The sequence below is a fragment of the Gymnoscopelus braueri genome (assembly GCF_963280865.1).
Source record: "Gymnoscopelus braueri genome assembly, chromosome: 23".
NCBI classification, from domain to species: Eukaryota; Metazoa; Chordata; class Actinopteri; order Myctophiformes; family Myctophidae; genus Gymnoscopelus; species Gymnoscopelus braueri.
Window position 1 is genome coordinate 1,472,161 of NC_137625.1, and position 19,900 is coordinate 1,492,060.

General features: G+C 38.2%; 1 protein-coding gene across 1 annotated transcript; it reads left to right on the plus strand.

Annotated features, from left to right (window-relative positions):
* Positions 1 to 389: 389 nt before the first annotated feature.
* LOC308079714 (uncharacterized protein) lies at positions 390 to 16,674 on the plus strand. The gene is made up of 13 exons (XM_080421287.1): positions 390 to 1,072; positions 1,257 to 1,593; positions 2,558 to 2,700; positions 2,794 to 2,846; positions 3,217 to 3,324; positions 3,627 to 3,709; positions 4,000 to 4,039; positions 4,750 to 5,304; positions 10,664 to 10,746; positions 11,057 to 11,096; positions 11,737 to 11,826; positions 12,103 to 12,168; positions 14,971 to 16,674. The coding sequence occupies exons 1-13, from the start codon at positions 930 to 932 to the stop codon at positions 15,540 to 15,542; spliced, it is 2,313 nt and encodes a 770-aa protein (XP_080277413.1). The 5' UTR covers positions 390 to 929; the 3' UTR covers positions 15,543 to 16,674.
* The last annotated feature ends 3,226 nt before the right edge of the window (positions 16,675 to 19,900 follow it).

Sequence of the window (19,900 nt, forward strand, 5' to 3'; positions counted from 1 at the left end):
ACAATGAAAAGGGGATAGAAACCCTGGTTCTTACTTACTTACAAATATACATAATTGTACAATTATGCAATTAATCATGTAATTACATGAATTATATTTCATATGGTATAATACGTGTGTGCTGCACAGAGTGGAGATATTATGTGATATTGTGGATAATGGCTAAATTAATTCACATTGCTTAAAGGGGAGAAAAGGCAATGTTGTCCATTTCTCTTGTAACCATGAGGTTGTCTCACATCATTTTAATTTCCTGGTAGCAGTTAGTTATTTGCCAGCATTTTGCGTGCTGTATATTCACATTATGTTTTTTAAGTGTCATTTAATTAAATGATATAGACTTGTTTGTCAATAGTAGTCATTGGAACTACTATTGACAAACAAGTACATTTTTAAATCTCTGTACTGTATGTCCAGGTCATGCAACCACAAAAGCAACAGAAGACAGACCTCCAACCAAACCAGTTCCACAGACAGATACACCTGTTCCACTGACAGATAAACCAGGTCCACAGACAGATACACCAGTTCCACAGACAGATACACCAGTTCCACAGACAGATACACCAGTTCCACAGACAGATACACACGTTCCACAGACAGATACACACGTTCCACAGACAGATACACACGTTCCACAGACAGATACACCTGTTCCACAGACAGATACACCAGTTCCACAGACAGATACACCTGTTCCACAGACGGATAATGTGACCACAGAATTAATTACATGGGGCCCTAAACAAAGCATCCGCACTATGCTCTTTCTAATGAATGTAACAATGGATGCATGTATGTATTGCCAGCAGATAAGTACTGTACGTGTATGTGATTAATTGGTTGCTTTATATGGAAAGATTTCATATTTGCCTATTATTGCTGCTCTCTAGATTTGAATCTTTGGTGGTTCTGTCCTTTGGTGAGAGATGGCAGCCCGGGATAGAGAGACAATTGACGATGGAAGTCTGGAGAACTGGAAAGAGCTGGGCTCAGGGGGCTTTGGATGTGTCTATAAGGCCAGCCACAAGGACTGGGGCTTTGACGTTGCCATCAAGCTGCTTCATTTTGGGTATGATGAATATGATAAAAAAAATATATATATTTTATAGGAATGTTGCATAGCAACATGGTTGATTCTTTCACACTAATCAATGACATATTTCATGATCTTCAGTCCTATCAAAGTCAGCCTCACATAACTGGATTCTAACTGCTGTCTTTCTCCTCCTAAACTGTCTCCTTCCATACTGCAGCTCTGACACCTTGTCCACCGCTCTGGGGCGAGAGGCTGGTTACATGGACTCTGCTGCGTTTGTGCCCAAGGTCTATGGGATGTACCGGGGCATTCCCCCTGTCCCTAAGCTGGGCTGTATCATCGAGAGGCATGGTATAGTAATGGAGCTGATGGAGAGAGGCTCCCTGCTGTCCCTTCTGAAGGCCCTGTCTGGGCCTCCACCCTGGGCCCTGGCTTTCTGTCTGGCCAACCAGGTGGCCGTGGCCATGAACTTCCTTCACAGCAAGAAGCCACCGGTTGTGCACTCGGACCTGAAACCGGACAATGTACTACTGGATGCCCACTTAGATGCCAAGGTATGCGCACACACACACACACACACACACACACACACACACACACACACACACACACACACACACACACACACACACACACACACACACACACACACACACACACACACACACACACACACACGTGTGCGTGGGTGCGCACGCCCACGTGTGAATCCATTCAGGTCACTTTTGAATTGATTTATATCAATAAAGAAAATTGGCAGGAAAAAATCTAGAGGTCAAAAATACCTATTCTATGTTTCCTGGAACCCCTTTCTGAATTACTTGAAAAATATGAATATTCCCCCCAATCAATAGACTGAAAGGGTTCCTTGTTTACTGAGGGCTAAACATTTCTTTACTTCTCTCTATCTTTCCCCCCTTTGAACGATCTTTGAATAACCTTTTTGTACTATAATATCTGTCTCTGTTACTATGGGAGCTTATATTTAGGGCATATCCAGGTTTCTATGGTTGCCAAGCAAGAAACACATAGGCCATGAGCTTTTCATTCATTCAGCCTTTATTTAAGATTCTCGGAGAGATCATTGAGATTTTCAAATGTGATTTCAGTAATTTAGACCACACACTACTGATATATAGGCTACAAGAAAAAACTATTTTCAAGCGACAGAAACAAACGGATTTAGCCAAGAACTAAAACCTCCCGTTGTGAATATGATAATTTCCCTGACATCTCTGATTATGATTATGACTATTAGTATTATTATTATTATTACTATGCTTTATTATATCTATCATATAAAGCCGCGACCACATTTGTGTAAAATGCTGATTCTGAAAAACAATTAAAACAATATTTTAAAGCGCCCACTTTGCTCAACGTAACCTCAAGGGTTTGATTCAGATTTCAGACCATGATGCATATTGCCATGCCATTTGCCCTCACTGCTTCTCTTCACTGGGCTTCAATCAAAGCAGGAAGCCCTAAAATGCTCTGTTATCCTCTTTCTTTTAACAGATAGCCGATTTTGGCCTCTCTATGGTGTCCACCAGTGTTTTGAATACCAGCAACAAAGGTGATGAAGGAGGCACTCTGTTCTACACTCCCCCAGAGGCCTTTGAACAGCACTACCGTCCTGTCCGCTCTTATGATATTTACAGGTAAACTCTTGAAGGAATGCTGTTGATATAGTCATTACATGTATTTATTATGTGAAAACAGTTTCAAACCTTTTTTAACATGTTTTTATTTAGTTACGGCATGCTCCTCTGGACCCTTCTTACTGGAAAGGAGCCCTATCTAGCAGGTAAACTATCCACTGTTTCATGTCAATGTATACAGCAGCACACATACAGTAAGTATGAAATGAATGGAGTTTGAACTAAGTGGTTGTAGAAAAAGGAATTTCAATCAACATGCTTGATTTGTGATATTTGGTAATGAGCCTTTCAACTATCTGTTTTTATTTGTCATATTTGCTGTGTAAAGCAATGTGTACGTTTTGAGAAAAGTGCTAAACAAATACAAGTATTATTATTATTATTTATACCACTATGTACATAACCACTATGTACTCATTCATAACTATGTATTCACATTTCGAACCTTACGCACGCATGTACGTGCACACGCACAGTCGCACGCACACACAAATATCTGTTTTGTATTTTTTGTAGGGGTAAATCGTGATGTGCTGATATTCAGGATTACTTATAAGGGAGAGAGACCTGATCTTCACAAAATTGATCAGAGCAAAGCAGATGGATTAGATGGAACATTCAGAGGTGAATTTACGTTCTTACACAGCGAGCAGGATTCAAGCGGGATATTGATTTGTTTTTGTCGCCAAATATATATCTAAAATACTTTGTCAAAATGATTTATACAGTAGTGTCCAAATTGTACTTTCTAAACTGATTTTTAAATTTTCATACATGTAATTCATGTGAAGGAATTAGACCTAGGGTATATTATAACTTGTTATGTACGCACAACATTAACGCTGCTACAGAGGTACATCATTCTGGTCATTTACATTGTCAAATGACTAAATATCTTTGTCCTGTCATGGTGGTTTTCCTTTCAGAATGCACAGAAGTGACAGGTCGTGTTTTTTCAAAGCATAAGAAGGGAATCAGAGCTGCTGTCAATGAAACCTTGACAACGTTGGTAGGTACACATTTTTCTAGCTTTGTTTTCAAACTCAGAACAACTTTTAGTAGTTTATTGATGGAAGCCCACTATAACATTTGAGTTTATGATTTATACATCTCAGAAACATTTGCATATTTTTCTTGCAATTGCCTTCCAACAAAAAATGGAAATGTGAGTAATGAAGTTAAAATTGTGATAAAGAAACTCAGGCTTTATCAGTTTATTCATGGTTGGAAATGGGTTTCAATACTTTTGTCCTTAAATGTAATCAGTACTCTAATATGTGTATAATGCCATTGCTCCAGGACTCGGTGAACATACAGGAGGAGTGTGTACGACCACCAGGTACGTAACTTAATATAGACAGCAAAAGATATTATTTAATTGTATAAATTATAATCATGTAATTAATTATATTTATTATATTTTCAATTACGCAGACCTAGCCTAGTGACACAGTGAGCTATCGGTGTCACTTTAGTGTCTGGGTACTCAGTCGGTAGAGTACTCTTTGGACCCTAAGGTCCTGGATTCAATCATGGGCACCGCCTACTCAGTTTATGAGTAGCAGATAACTAAGTACTGGGAGTACTGGGGGATACTGTAGGTGTTGCAATCCATCTCCCTGGGGGTCTAGTACAATGAAAAGGGGATAGAAACCCTGGTTCTTACTTACTTACAAATATACATAATTGTACAATTATGCAATTAATCATGTAATTACATGAATTATATTTCATATGGTATAATACGTGTGTGCTGCACAGAGTGGAGATATTATGTGATATTGTGGATAATGGCTAAATTAATTCACATTGCTTAAAGGGGAGAAAAGGCAATGTTGTCCATTTCTCTTGTAACCATGAGGTTGTCTCACATCATTTTAATTTCCTGGTAGCAGTTAGTTATTTGCCAGCATTTTGCGTGCTGTATATTCACATTATGTTTTTTAAGTGTCATTTAATTAAATGATATAGACTTGTTTGTCAATAGTAGTCATTGGAACTACTATTGACAAACAAGTACATTTTTAAATCTCTGTACTGTATGTCCAGGTCATGCAACCACAAAAGCAACAGAAGACAGACCTCCAACCAAACCAGTTCCACAGACAGATACACCTGTTCCACTGACAGATAAACCAGGTCCACAGACAGATACACCAGTTCCACAGACAGATACACCAGTTCCACAGACAGATACACCAGTTCCACAGACAGATACACACGTTCCACAGACAGATACACACGTTCCACAGACAGATACACACGTTCCACAGACAGATACACCTGTTCCACAGACAGATACACCAGTTCCACAGACAGATACACCTGTTCCACAGACAGATACACACGTTCCACAGACAGATACACCAGTCCCACAGGCAGATAAACCAGGTCCACAGACAGATACACCAGTCCCACAGGCAGATAAACCAGTTCCACAGACAGATACACAAGTTCCACAGACAGATAGACCAGTTCCACAGACAGATACACCAGTCCCACAGGCAGATAAACCAGGACCACAGACAGATTCTCCATCTACTACAGGCAGAGGTTCTACAGACCCTGCAACCACAGCTCTTCTCCATCCCACAACAGCTCCAAGTATGTTTATTTCTATTTACATTTGAATGTTGATCTGAAGCCTGAACAATACATTTCAAAACACAGTACTGTAATTACTCGTGCATATTTTTCATTTTGTCATTTGTTTTGCTCACAACTCACATGAATGAATACACATGATCTCTGAAGTCATGTGGTCCAGATGTATCCAGATGTTTGCATATTCCATTCTGATTAGCTACGATTGCTTAAAGTTAAAACTTTCAGGGCTGTTGGTAGAGCATTCCATTGTGTTGAACATCACATTGAATAACATCGAGGGGCCTCTAAAACAATGGTCGACCTTGAACTGGTTTTGAAACATTTAGAAACATCTTGAAAATATGAGTTTTTAATAATTTAGCAACGATTCTTCTCTTTTTGGGTCCCTGGCAAAAAATCTTTTCAGATAGACACCGTTGCCAAATAGAAATCAATTTGGGGGCCATTAAAATGTTTGAGAACCACTGCTCTAAACAATGCAGAGCCAAAAGTGATTTCATTTACCCTACTTACTTACCCTTACTACTTACTTAGCACACATGCTACAAATGGGGCCGGAGAGAGCAAGGGGCCAGCTTTTGAGTTGTATTGAGTCTATATAGGAAATGACAGTTCATATGAATGGCCTTTAGTTTAGCTGTTTTACCCCTGCTGGTGTCAGAAAGAATTTCTCTCCATTCAACTGGGTGGGTTTTTGCTGAACTTTAGATTAGATTTTATTACCTTAATAAACATTGTCATAAATACTATATGCTTCCAGTCGCTAGTTTAAAGTCTTCTTTCAATCACCATGATATGCTTTTTGGTAAATTATTGTCCCATTTATTTTAAAATTGATGATAAAGTAGGGTATGCTGTAGGAGGGGCGTGGCTACCATGATTTGATTGACAAGCTACACAACCAATAGCATTTATTCCCCACCCCCGCTCTGGTCCTAACCGCGACATACTAAAGCCTATACAACTTGTGCTATAACCAAGCCCCCCTTCTGTGGCCAACACGGAAGTGCCTCTGCACTTCTGTGGGCTATTGTTAAAACCTGTATAGTTTTTGACCGCGACGGAGGCGCGCCGTCTCAAGCGAACTTGAGCCATGTGAGGCACCACCGAGCGAGCTAAAGCGAGCGAGTCGCCGTGCCGAACGTTGCGAAGTTCGCTTGAGCCGACTCAGCGCGTTCGAGTTATGTACCGATAGAGTTATGTACCGATAGAGTTATGTACAGATAGAGTTATGTACCGATAGAGTTATGTACAGATAGAGTTATGTACAGATAGAGTTATGTACCGATAGAGTTATGTACAGATAGAGTTATGTACAGATAGAGTTATGTACAGATAGAGTTATGTACAGATAGAGTTATGTACCGATAGAGTTATGTACAGATAGAGTTATGTACCGATAGAGTTATGTACAGATAGAGTTATGTACCGATAGAGTTATGTACAGATAGAGTTATGTACAGATAGAGTTATGTACCGATAGAGTTATGTACAGATAGAGTTATGTACCGATAGAGTTATGTACAGATAGAGTTATGTACAGATAGAGTTATGTACAGATAGAGTTATGTACAGATAGAGTTATGTACAGATAGAGTTATGTACAGATAGAGTTATGTACCGATAGAGTTATGTACAGATAGAGTTATGTACAGATAGAGTTATGTACAGATAGAGTTATGTACAGATAGAGTTATGTACCGATAGAGTTATGTACAGATAGAGTTATGTACCGATAGAGTTATGTACAGATAGAGTTATGTACAGATAGAGTTATGTACAGATAGAGTTATGTACAGATAGAGTTATGTACAGATAGAGTTATGTACAGATAGAGTTATGTACAGATAGAGTTATGTACCGATAGAGTTATGTACCGATAGAGTTATGTACTGATAGAGTTATGTACAGATAGAGTTATGTACAGATAGAGTTATGTACAGATAGAGTTATGTACCGATAGAGTTATGTACCGATAGAGTTATGTACCGATAGAGTTATGTACAGATAGAGTTATGTACCGATAGAGTTATGTACCGATAGAGTTATGTACCAATAGAGTTATGTACAGATAGAGTTATGTACAGATAGAGTTATGTACAGATAGAGTTATGTACAGATAGAGTTATGTACCGATAGAGTTATGTACCGATAGAGTTATGTACAGATAGAGTTATGTACAGATAGAGTTATGTACCGATAGAGTTATGTACCGATAGAGTTATGTACAGATAGAGTTATGTACCGATAGAGTTATGTACCAATAGAGTTATGTACAGATAGAGTTATGTACAGATAGAGTTATGTACAGATAGAGTTATGTACCAATAGAGTTATGTACCGATAGAGTTATGTACAGATAGAGTTATGTACCGATAGAGTTATGTACAGATAGAGTTATGTACCGATAGAGTTATGTACAGATAGAGTTATGTACAGATAGAGTTATGTACAGATAGAGTTATGTACAGATAGAGTTATGTACAGATAGAGTTATGTACCGATAGAGTTATGTACCGATAGAGTTATGTACAGATAGAGTTATGTACAGATAGAGTTATGTACAGATAGAGTTATGTACAGATAGAGTTATGTACCGATAGAGTTATGTACCAATAGAGTTATGTACAGATAGAGTTATGTACCGATAGAGTTATGTACAGATAGAGTTATGTACAGATAGAGTTATGTACAGATAGAGTTATGTACCGATAGAGTTATGTACAGATAGAGTTATGTACAGATAGAGTTATGTACAGATAGAGTTATGTACAGATAGTTATGTACAGATAGAGTTATGTACAGATAGAGTTATGTACAGATAGGGATAGAATAGTAAATCATGTTTTGGCGAGAGAGTTTGCCCCAACTGCCACTCAAAGTACTCCTTGCACAAGTGTATCGGCCAATCACAGCGCGTCCTTGCACAAGTGGTATAGGTTTTGGGATGACGCGTCCTAACCAATAGCATTAATTTCCGGTTGCATAGGATATGACACGATATGATGTGATATAGAAAGATGGAGGATTTGCAATTGCTGAAAAATAGGCTTCATTTACGGTCTGTAGAGTCTATGGGCATAACTTTCTCCATTCTTTTTTACAGTCTATGGTACAGAGTGGCAATTAGTGAGCAACGCCATTGGCTGACGATCCATGGTCAATAAATCGAAATAATTGTAATGTTACAAACTGGTGTATTCATGCCCCACAGAGCCTTTAAAGGTGCTATGGCATGGCCCCAAAATATCATAATATGATACTGTACGTCATGTGTCTCTCTGAAAACTGTCTGAAAACAGGGCGGGACGTATCACAGATTGATTGGCATTTGCTCTGAGTTCACCTCTCGCACTCCCATCAAATAGACCAGCAAAATGAGGAAGTGACCTCAACATAACATGTCTATTATTTGTCATTTGTTGTATATAAAATAAATATTCCCCCTCAAATCTCTTAGTTACACCAACATCGTTCATGTGAAGTAGTTTGTTTATGCTTATTTATTGAAATGATAAAAGATTTTGTGCGCTGGGTGTCCGGCGGGGTAAGCCTGAACTCTGTCCGGGCTCAGGGCATCTCAGAGGGGACACAGAGGCTCTTGCTGACCGGGGAGAAATGCGGGACTGCCGCAGCGTGTTTCTAAACAAACTATTCATTTGAGCCAATAAATAGTTGACATAGTAGTTCAACATTGATTATTATAGACAGGGCAAAAACTATAACGATTTGGACGCTGTATGGGTCTCCGTCTCTCCGAGGGGGCTCTCAGAGCGGCTATGGACTCCATAAGTAGTTAGTTATAAGTAATAAAACAAAAGATCTACAAGCTCACAACGCATCGCAATGTGACACGGTGTGAGCTTGTAGAGCTGCTATTTTCAAATAGCCAATGTATAGGTTTCAACTGGTTACACTGATTTTGATACTAAACTAATTTTGCTGTGGACCCTCTGGAACCCCCTCTGAAACCCCAGAGGGTCCCCAGACCCCAGTTTGACAACCACTGCTCTAGAGCATTTTGTAAACAACTGGGAAGGGCCATGGGCAGTCCTTTCATGAGGAGGAGGAGGGACTAGGACAGGTGGGTGGTGCTAATGTGAAAACCAGATACTTAATGAGCTGGTGGGTGTGTCCACATGAAAACATAATGTTCACCTTCTGTTCACATTTTTGAAAATCCTCCTAGTACAATCATAATACCTGATGATCATGTTTTAAGGGAGGGGGGAGGGGAGATCACGGCACCCCATCTTTAAAAGAAAATAACAGATCTACAAGCTTGCAATGCCTCACAATGTGAGGCGTTGTGAGCTTGTAGATCATCTTGTTCTAATTACGTTATTATAGGTGGAAATGAGTTGCAAGCTTGTAGATATGAACAAAAAAGTTATTAAATAAATATTTAATTAAAATATTACAAACATTTTGTACATATTTTGTACACTTTAGCAGACAAGACATTTTTTGTAATATTTTAAGGTTTCCTTCCTCTCCTTCAAGAGAATGATCTGGCCATCAACTACGACTACAAACAGGATAGTCATACTTAGTTATAGGAACCCAGTTCAACATGAACAAAACACAACAGTAGCTTTCCAATGATCCTGCATTGCAATTCTGTCAACTTGTGGTCAACTTGACGAGCATCCACTGGGGAAAAAAAACCTAAATGACTTTAAGTTATAAAGTTAATAAAACAACGTAATAAGACAGCTGCAGTGGGCGTGTTCCATTCCAGTGACTAAAATGTGTACTTTTTAGTGTAGTAGATATTCAGGCGACCTTAAAAGGAGCACTTCACCCAGTTTCAACCCCATCATAATTGATCCACACTAATGCTCAAACAAAGCCAACAAGTTCAACCAATCATTTGATTTTGTAGGCAGTGGTTCCAGTAGGAGACACAAAGGAGACTATTTGTGTCTCCTGCCGGAACCGCTGCCGGTCATCAAATTATTGGTTTTAGGCTATATTGTGTACATGTTATTCAAATTTTAAAATGTTATTTTTTGTGGAAAAGAAAGCCAGATTCAATGGTCTCTGATATCGCCATGCCGGCACTTTATGTAGCTCAAAGAGGGCAGGATTCAAGCAGGATATTGTTTTGTCGCCAAAATATATCTAAAATACTTTGTCAAAACGATTTATACAGTAGTATCCAAATTGTACTTTCTAAACTTAAATTTGTCCAATTTTCATACATGTAATTCATGTGAAAGAATTATACCTAGTGTATATTGTAACTTGTTATGTAAGCACAACATTCACGCTGGTACAGAGGTACATCATTCTGGTCATTTACATTGTCAAATGACTAAATATCTTTATCCTGTCATGGTGGTTTTCCTTTCAGGATGCACTGAAGTGACAGGTCGTGTTTTCTCAAAGCATCAGAAGGGAATCAAAGCTGCTGTCAATGAAACCTTGACAAAGTTGGTAGGTACACATTTTTCTAGCTGTGTTTTCAAACTCAGAACAACTTTTAGTAGTTTATTGATGGAAGCCCACTATAACATTTTATGAAAAAGGCCTTACTTGTGACTTTATGATTTGTAACTGTACATCTCAGAAACACTTGTATAGTTTTTCTTGCCAACATACCAACACAAATTGAAAGTGTGAGTTGTGAAGTTAAAATTGTGATAAAAAAAACTCAGGCTTTATCAGTTTATTCGAAATGTGTTTCTGTACTTGTGTCCTTAAATGTAATCAGTACTCTAATATGTGTATAATGCCATTACTCCAGGACTCGGTGAACAGACAGGAGGAGTGTGTACGACCACCAGGTACGTAAACTATCTATTTAACTCCCATCCAAGGTTCCTGTAAACATCACAGAACACTATGGGCTCATTATAAGGATGGTTATTCCACAATCCATGATGTGATTCTTTACTTTAGTTTGTGTATAATGACTACATTAATTCACATTGCTTAACCCATTCAATCCTGGAACGATCTGTCATTTTAGATTTATTTGGCTATTCAAAAATAGCAGATATACAAGCTCATAGCGCGGCACCGAGTGCCGCGCTATGAGCTTGTAGATCTGCTATTTTTGAAAAACCGTGAACATTTGTGGAAATCTTTAAATATATATATTTTTAAAGCAAACATTTGTAAAATATTTAGTTCCAGGGACCCCCCAGAAACAAAAGATTTGAATTACAAATGTTCACTTAAAAATGTATATTCAAAGATTTGCTCAAATTGTCATGATTTGAAAAACAAATAGCATATCTACAAGCGCGCTATGAGCTTGTAGATCTGCTATTATTAGCTATTATTAGAATAGCCAAAGACATCTTAAAATGACACAGATGCGTTTCCTTCCCGGTCTTAATGGGTTAAAGAGGAGAAAAGGCTCTGTTGTCCATTTACCTTGTAACCTGTTGGCCTAAAATCATTTTAATTTCCTTAAACCAGGACCAATGCAGACAGATTCTCCATCTACTACAGGCAGAGGTTCTACAGACCCTGCAACCACAGCTCTTCTCCATCCCACAACAGCTCCAAGTATGTTTATTTCTATTTAAATGTTGATGTTGATCTGAAGCCTGGACGATTCATTTCAAAACACAGTACTTACTTGTGCATATTTTTTATTTTGTCATTTGTTTTGCTCAAAACTCACATGAATGAATACACATGATCTCTGGAGTCATGTGATCCAGATGTATCAATCAGATTTTTGCATATTCCATTCCGATAGTGTGTATTTCCAAACGCACTAATTTATGCATACTTTGTAGATTAGATCATGATATCAAATGACTGTGTCTGTGTTTACAGAGTCTGCAGTCAACAACTCACCATCAGTGCCTCCAGGGAGCACAAACAGGAAGGACTATTTAAAACGTGAGTACATGGTGATCAGTAAACTGCTTTTACACAAACCCTTCATACAGTGACATTGTTTGGATACCAGTAGACCAGTGGTGGGGTTTTGGGACCCCCAGGGGTCCTTGAAGGGGTTCCAGGGTGTACCCCTCCTCTCCTCTCCTCTCCTCTCCTCTCCTCTCCTCTCCCCTCCCCTCCCCTCCCCTCCCCTCCCCTCCCCTCCCCTCCTCTCCTCTCCTCTCCTCTCCTCCCCTCCTTAAGGTTTTTGGCATTTCTTAATACGTGAACATTCATGGAAAATATCTACAAGCTCACAACGCATCATGTTATGACGTGTTGTGAGCTTGTAGATCTTTTATTTTTGACAAAGAGATTTGTAGTATAGAGGGAAAACTGTAGTATAGAGCAGTGGTTCTCAACCTTTTCAGACCCGTGACCCCCCAAAATGATCATATTTGAACCTGGGGACCCCACAAAATGATCATATTTGAACCTGGGGACCCCACAAAATGATCATATTTGAACTGGGGACCCCCACCCTGACAAGCACTTAGAATCTTAGGAGTTGAGGCATTACATTTAGTTTGACTCGGTTCCACAGATAAATATTGTGAAAATAGCAGATCTACAAGTCCACAACGCCTCACAATGATCGGCTATTTTCACAATTCTAGGTATTAAAAAGTTATTAACTCTTACCCTGCCAGAGTTTTTTCAAAAAGTCTGTAGCCTCTGCCAGGGTTTTGACCGATTTTGGTACCTTTTCGCATAGCCACAGAATATTTTTCTCCAGTATGATTGATCCCAGATAATTTCTAATCACAGATGAGATTCAGGTGTGGTTTCACAAATGTCAACGAGGTCAATTTGACCTTGTTGTCATGTGTTGTTTGATGTTTGAAAATAGCTCAAAACCAGTAGTTTCAAACCAAAAAACATTGTGAATTGTTTGTCCGTTTCAATTTTAACATTGAAGTGGATGGAGCAGCAAATCTTTGGGAATTGTTATCTCCTTATTCGTTTGGAATATCGAAAAGGTGTCAATCTTAAATAATTAGAGAATTTTTTTTAAAGACGTTTTTAAACGTCTTTGGCAGGCAATAGCTGAAGGCCCAAAGACGTTTATAAACGTCTTTGGCAGTTATAGAGTTAAAATTCCTTAAATTGTCACTTCACTGTCATCTGGGGACCCCCCCAAAATCATGTGGGGACCCCCCCCAAATCATGTGGGGACCCCCCTGTTAATTAATAATAAATAATAACTACATTGGATCAGTTTCTTTTTCCTGTAAAGTAACAGTCTGGACTTAAAAGGTTTCTACCTGACAGACTATGTGTTGGAATAAGTACTCAGATTGTTTACAGGTAAAAGTATTAATACCAAAATGTAGAAATACTCTGTTAAGGTAAAAGTCCTATATTCAACAATTTACGAGTAAAAGTAAAACTATTGCCATCAGAATACACAAAAATAGTTTATTTTTCTACTTTCTACTTCTACTCCACTACATCTCAGAGGCAGATATTATACTTTTTTTTACTTCACTATAATTATTAATTTAGTTACTTTACATTTAGATTATTGTTACAAAACATGTATTAACCACTTCAACCCTATTTCATACTTCAGCCTTCAGCTATTCTAAAATAGCTGATCTACAAGCTCACAATGCATCACATTGTGAGCTTGTAGATCTGCTTTATTCAAAATACTTTGACACATTTTGAAAACTTCTGGAAAAATAGAAGTTGTGAAATGAGTACTTTTACTTTTAATACTTTAAGTATATGTTGATTACTTTCACTCAAAGAAAAAGACTGTAACTTTTAAGATTTATTTGGGCTATTCAAAAATAGCTGATATACAAGCTCATAGCACGGCACCGAGTGAGCTTGTAGATCTGCTATTTTTGAAAAATCGTGAAGATTTGTGCAAATCTTTGAATATATATATATTTTTAAAGCGAACATTTCTGTAACTCAAATCTTTGCTTCTGGGGGATTCTACAAATGTCTCCTAAATCCTAACAGTTTTCTGAAAAACTTATGTTGCTATAATATCAGTGGTTCTCAAACTTTTTCATATCCCCAAAATTATATGTATTTGGCCGTGGACCCCCATCCCAAAATATTTTGTTCCAGGGACCCCCATGAAGCAAAGATTTGAGTTACAAATGTTCCCTTTAAAAATATATATATTTTCAAATATTTGCACAAAATGTTGAGGATTTTTCAAAAATAGCAGATCTACAAGCTCATAGCGCGGCACTCGGTGCTGCGCTATGAGCTTGTAGATCTGCTATTTTTGAATAGCCAAAGACATCTAAAATGACACAGCTGCGTTCCAGGCTTTAATGGGTTAAAATGATTAAAAAGGGTGGGGGGGGGATCATGGTAGTTTTTTCTCTCTGTTTGTTGTGAGGATTTTACAGTTGCAATGATAAAATGCCTGTTCTGTTATATGCCCCCCCACCTCACACACACACACACACACACACACACACACACACACACACACACACACACACACACACACACACACACACACACACACACACACACACACACACAGAGGCTAAATGACCTCACTCACTGTGTCTTCATTAAAATTTGCTGTGGCAAAAGGATTACCCCAAGCCGTTTGCATTGCCTACGTTGCATTAGCTAGCATGCTAGCTGATAGAAGGCTCTGTGTGTGTGTGTGTGTGTGTGTGTGTGTGTGTGTGTGTGTGTGTGTGTGTGTGTGTGTGTGTGTGTGTGTGTGTGTGTGTCACTCAGTGAATGATGTATTTAATGTTTATTGTGTTATTTTCTCATCAGATTTCTCTCATCTCAAACTGGACACAAACACAGCACGCAGCACCCTCTCTCTGTCTGAGAACAACATGGTGGTGACATATGACCCATGGAGGATAGGTCCTCCTCCTCCTGATCATACTGACAGGTTTGATGTGTCACAGGTTCTGTGTACAGAGGGTCTGACTGGACCCTGTTACTGGGAGGTAGAGAGGAATGGATGGGTTTCTATAGCAGTGACTTATGGAGGAATCAGTAGGAAAGGAGGTGGTTATGACTCTCTGCTTGGATGGAATGATAAGTCCTGGAGTCTGATCTGTGATGATGACAGTTACAGAGTCACACACAATAGTAAGGAGACTGTCCTCCCTGTCCGTCCCTCTAGGCTCTCTTGGTACTCTAGGCGCTCCAAAAGAGTAGCAGTGTATCTGGACTGTCCGTTAGGGAATCTGTCCTTTTATGAGGTCTGCTCAGACTCACTGACTCACCTGTACACCTTCACCTTCCACAACACATCCTCTGAACCGCTCTATGCTGGGTTCAGGTTACACTCCCCCTGGTCCTCCTCCTCAGTACGTCTGTGTGAGCAGAGATAGAGTCTCTATGTGAGGAGGACACCAGGTCTCCATGGTTACTCCACATGTTAGTGACTCTAGGGTTGATATGTTTAACTCTTTCCTCTCCTACTGCTGTGAGCATGTTGTTGGTTGATTACTTTACTCTCATGCTGTGGTGGGAAAAGTACTACATTTGTTTACTTAAGTAAAAGTATCACTACTGCAGTGGTGGAAAAAGTACTCCATTTCTTTACTTAAGTAAAAGTATCAATACTGCAGTATAGAAATACTCTGTTAAGTAAAAGTCCAGAATCCAAAATTTACTTCAAAATGTATTGAAAGTACCAAAAGTAAAAGTATAATGTTTGAAAATAGCACATCTACAAGCTCACAACGTGTCGCGTATTGAAAAATGTAAATACTCCACTAAAGTAAAAAATCCTAAAATGTGTACTTGAGTACAGTACTTGAGTAAATGTACTTAGTTACTTTCCACCACTGCAATACTCCGATGTAGAAATACTCTGTTACAAGTAAAAGTTTGGAATTCAAAAATGTACTTGAGTAAATGTACCAAAAGTAAATGCAGAATGTCCCATCTAAAATGTGTAAAAGTATTTTAAAAATAGCCGATCTACAAGCTCACAACGCGTCGCTCTGCGACGCGTTGTGAGCTTGTAGATCTGCTATTTTCAAATAGCCAAAGTTTAAATAGAGCTGAAGTGGTAAATGTATGTTTTGTAATAATAATCAAAATCTACAAAGTAACTAGTAACTAAAGTTTTCATATCATTGTAGTGGAGTAAAAGTACAATATTTGCCTCTGAGATGTAAGAAGTAAAAGTATTGAATAATTTAAATACTCCACTAAAGTAAAAAAAATCCTAAAATGTGTACTTGAGTACAGTACTTGAGTAAATGTACTTAGTTACTTTCCACCACTGCTCTCATGTTGAACTTTGTAAATCACTCTGGATTCAAACATCTACTAAATGTCTGCATTCATTCATTAATGACATTCAAATCATTCATTGTTCATCTATTGATTCATTATTACATCATTATGTTGTTGTTTTATTTGCATATTCATTCCATATTATTCTCATTCTTCGTTGTGTTATTGTATGATCATCTGATGTTTAATTGTTTAATAAATGGATTCTTAAAAGTCTGATATTGTTCTATATATAATATAATATTCATAGTGTTGTCATGACAACATGGCCTCAGCTCATTGGTCATGGTTGTTATTTCATGATTACAAATGTAGAGTAATCCATTACTGGTTGATTACAAATATAATGTAATCAATACTATTATTCAGGGGATATTAGCAGAAAGATTTCCAATCTTGGAATAAATTCCTTACCAAAAAAAATCTTCACCAATGTGTTTGTAAAGGTGTCTAGTAACACATCTCACAAAAACTGAAATTCAGTTTCCCTAGGAGAATTTTTGACAGCTGCTGAAAGTTGGGGTACCCACCATTTCCATGCAGGGCAAAAAAAAAAAAAAAGGTAGGGTGTTTTTATGATTCTGAATCCATTGCAAGCATTTGTTTTGCACCAAAACCACTCCTTGGGCTACAAACGGCCATAGCCATCCTTGTCCAGGTATACTTTTTGTGTAAAAAGCCCATTGAGATTGGGCTGTTTTTAGCCCAAGGAGTGGTTTTGGTGCAAAACAAATGCTTTTGCAAGTACTTTTACTTTGATTTTGAAGTTCACTATTGACTCATTTTGTCCACACGGGGGCGACAAAAGACCGTTGAATAAAACAGATCTATAGACCCCTGAGAACCAATGCTCTAGAGAGCACTGGTTCCCAAGCCGGGGCTCGGTATCCACAGGGGGGTCCCCAAATTATGTTGGGGGGTCCCCAGATGATTGGCTTAAAGGAGCAATTCACCCAAAAATATGACTTTTTTTTTTTTACTATTGTAAAAAGTACTCAAATGTTTTACTTAAGTAAAAGTAGCAATACTGCAAAAGTCCAGAATTCAAAATTGACTTGAGTAAAAGTACCAAAGTATCAAAATGTACTTAAAGTACCAAAAGTAGAAAGTACTAAAATGTTTGAAAATAGCAGATCTACAAGCTCACAACGCGTCACGATGCGACGCGTTGTGAGCTTGTAGATCTGCTATTTTCAAATAGCCTATGTATAAAATAGGTCTAAAGTGGTTAATGTATGTTTTATAATGTAATCATTTATATCTGAAAAGTAACTAGTAACTAAAGTTTTCAAATAATTGTAGTGGAGTAAAAGTACAATATTTGCCTCTGAGATGTAGTGGAGTAGAAGTAAAAGTACTGAAAACTGGAAATTCTCTAAGAAAGTAAAAGTACCTCAAAATTGTACTTAAGTACAGAACTTGAGTAAATGTATTTAGTTACTTTACACCACTGGTCCCCAGATGATTAGCTTAAAGGAGTAGTTCTCCCAAAATATGACTTATTTTCTACCAGTTTATCACACACCCCGTGAAGCATTGAATTCAAGGCGATTCTTTTTCCTCTTTTTTTTTTGACACATTCCTGGGACAGTAATTTGATGAGCGGGTGTATTTCCGGTAGGAGACTCAAAGAGACTCCTTTGTGTCTCCTACCGGAATGAGACAAAAACTAAAAAAATCTCCATGAATTCAATGCTTCATGGGGTGTGTAATTGATAGAAAATAATGTCATATTTTGGGTGAACTATCCCTTTAATGTCTAACATAGTTTTGTCACTCAACAGTAAACAGATATACAGTATTAAGTGTATATTCAGGGTATCTGCACATTTATAAAGATACTATTTCATGACTTTTAAGACCCTTTTAATTCCTCTACAATGAAAACAAAAATAAACTAATGAGAATATTACTACGTCAAAAGAAACCAACAAACGTTACTATATAAAGGAGATTCAAACATTGGCTAAATTGTCTCAGCCTCAGCCAAAAGCCTCAGCCTTTTCCAGATTGAATTTGACTTGAGACACTGGCATTGCAAACATGTTTACTTTCTCCACTTGTGCTGCATTACAGTGCAGCTTTCAGACAAATGCCAATCAAGTTGCTCCTGGGTCTGGGGCACATGATGCCAGCAGCCCACCTAGTGAACCTGGGGGGCTACAGGGTTACATCGCCAGTGTGGATTTAGACCCAAGACAACATGGTTAACCCATTTAGACATCTGTGTCACTTTTTTGGATTTGAGCTAAAAAAAAAAAGCATTATTTTTTTGGCTATTTAAAAATAGCAGATCTACAAGCTTATAGCGCGGCACCGAGTGCAGTGCTATGAGCTTGTAGATCTGCTATTTTTGAAAAAATCTTTGCTTCTGGGGGGTCTCTGGAGGTAAGTATTTTGAGATGGGGGTCCGCGGTCAAATACATATCATTTTGAGGGTCTTTGACATGAAAAAGTTTGAGCACCACTGATATAGAAACATAATTTTTCTTCAGAATACTGTTGGGATTTAGAAGACATTTGTAGAATGGGCTTCAGGTCTTAAAGGGTTAAGGCCAGTTATACCTTTTCCCTTCCACTTTGGCAGATGTTAGTTGTCGGTGATAAGCCATGACGCACTGTTTCTAAATTCCTGTGTTCCTGTGTTTGATGCCAGCCTGACAGGTACAACAAAGGAACAAGGAACAATGTGAACTGGTAGATGTGCCAATTTCACTATTTGTGAACATATCTGACAGTTTCGGACAAATTCTGAAAATGTACTTGGTAATTTGTCATTTTGAATACTTGAGTATTTATTTGAGTACAGTATATACTGTACTTTGCCCACCACTGCCTGAGGGTGGCTCTAGTCTACTAGAGGAAAGGCCATATGGTTACCAAAACCGGCTGAGTTCCCCATTCAGGGAGAAGGAAGGTTCACAGCAAATGCCATGGCATTAGCAACAGCAATATTTCTATATATATATATATATATATATATATATATATATATATATATATATATATATATATATATATATATATATATATATATATGCGTGGGTTGTATTCCTGTCACCATGCACTGGTTTTAATGTATTTCTCTCATGAAATATCCATCTAATAAAGGCTTTTTAAAAAACCTTTTCACCAGAAGAGTGCCTTGGTTTTTCCTTTGTTGTACCGTTTGAGTCCCCAAGCAAAGAGCACCTTCATGACACTGTTTTGGGGACTTCCGAGTCACTCCAGAGACTTTTTCTTTTAGTTTGTTGTTAGGGACCAACATATTGTGTGCAATAAATACAACAGTGGTTCTCAATGTGTGGCCCGGTGACCCACAGGGGTGCTTGAGGGGGGTCCAGGGGGCCCCCAGCAAAATGAGTTAATATAGCATCAACATCAGCTTAACCACTTTAAACCTGAACCCATTTAGACCAGGAACGCATCTGTGTCATTTTTA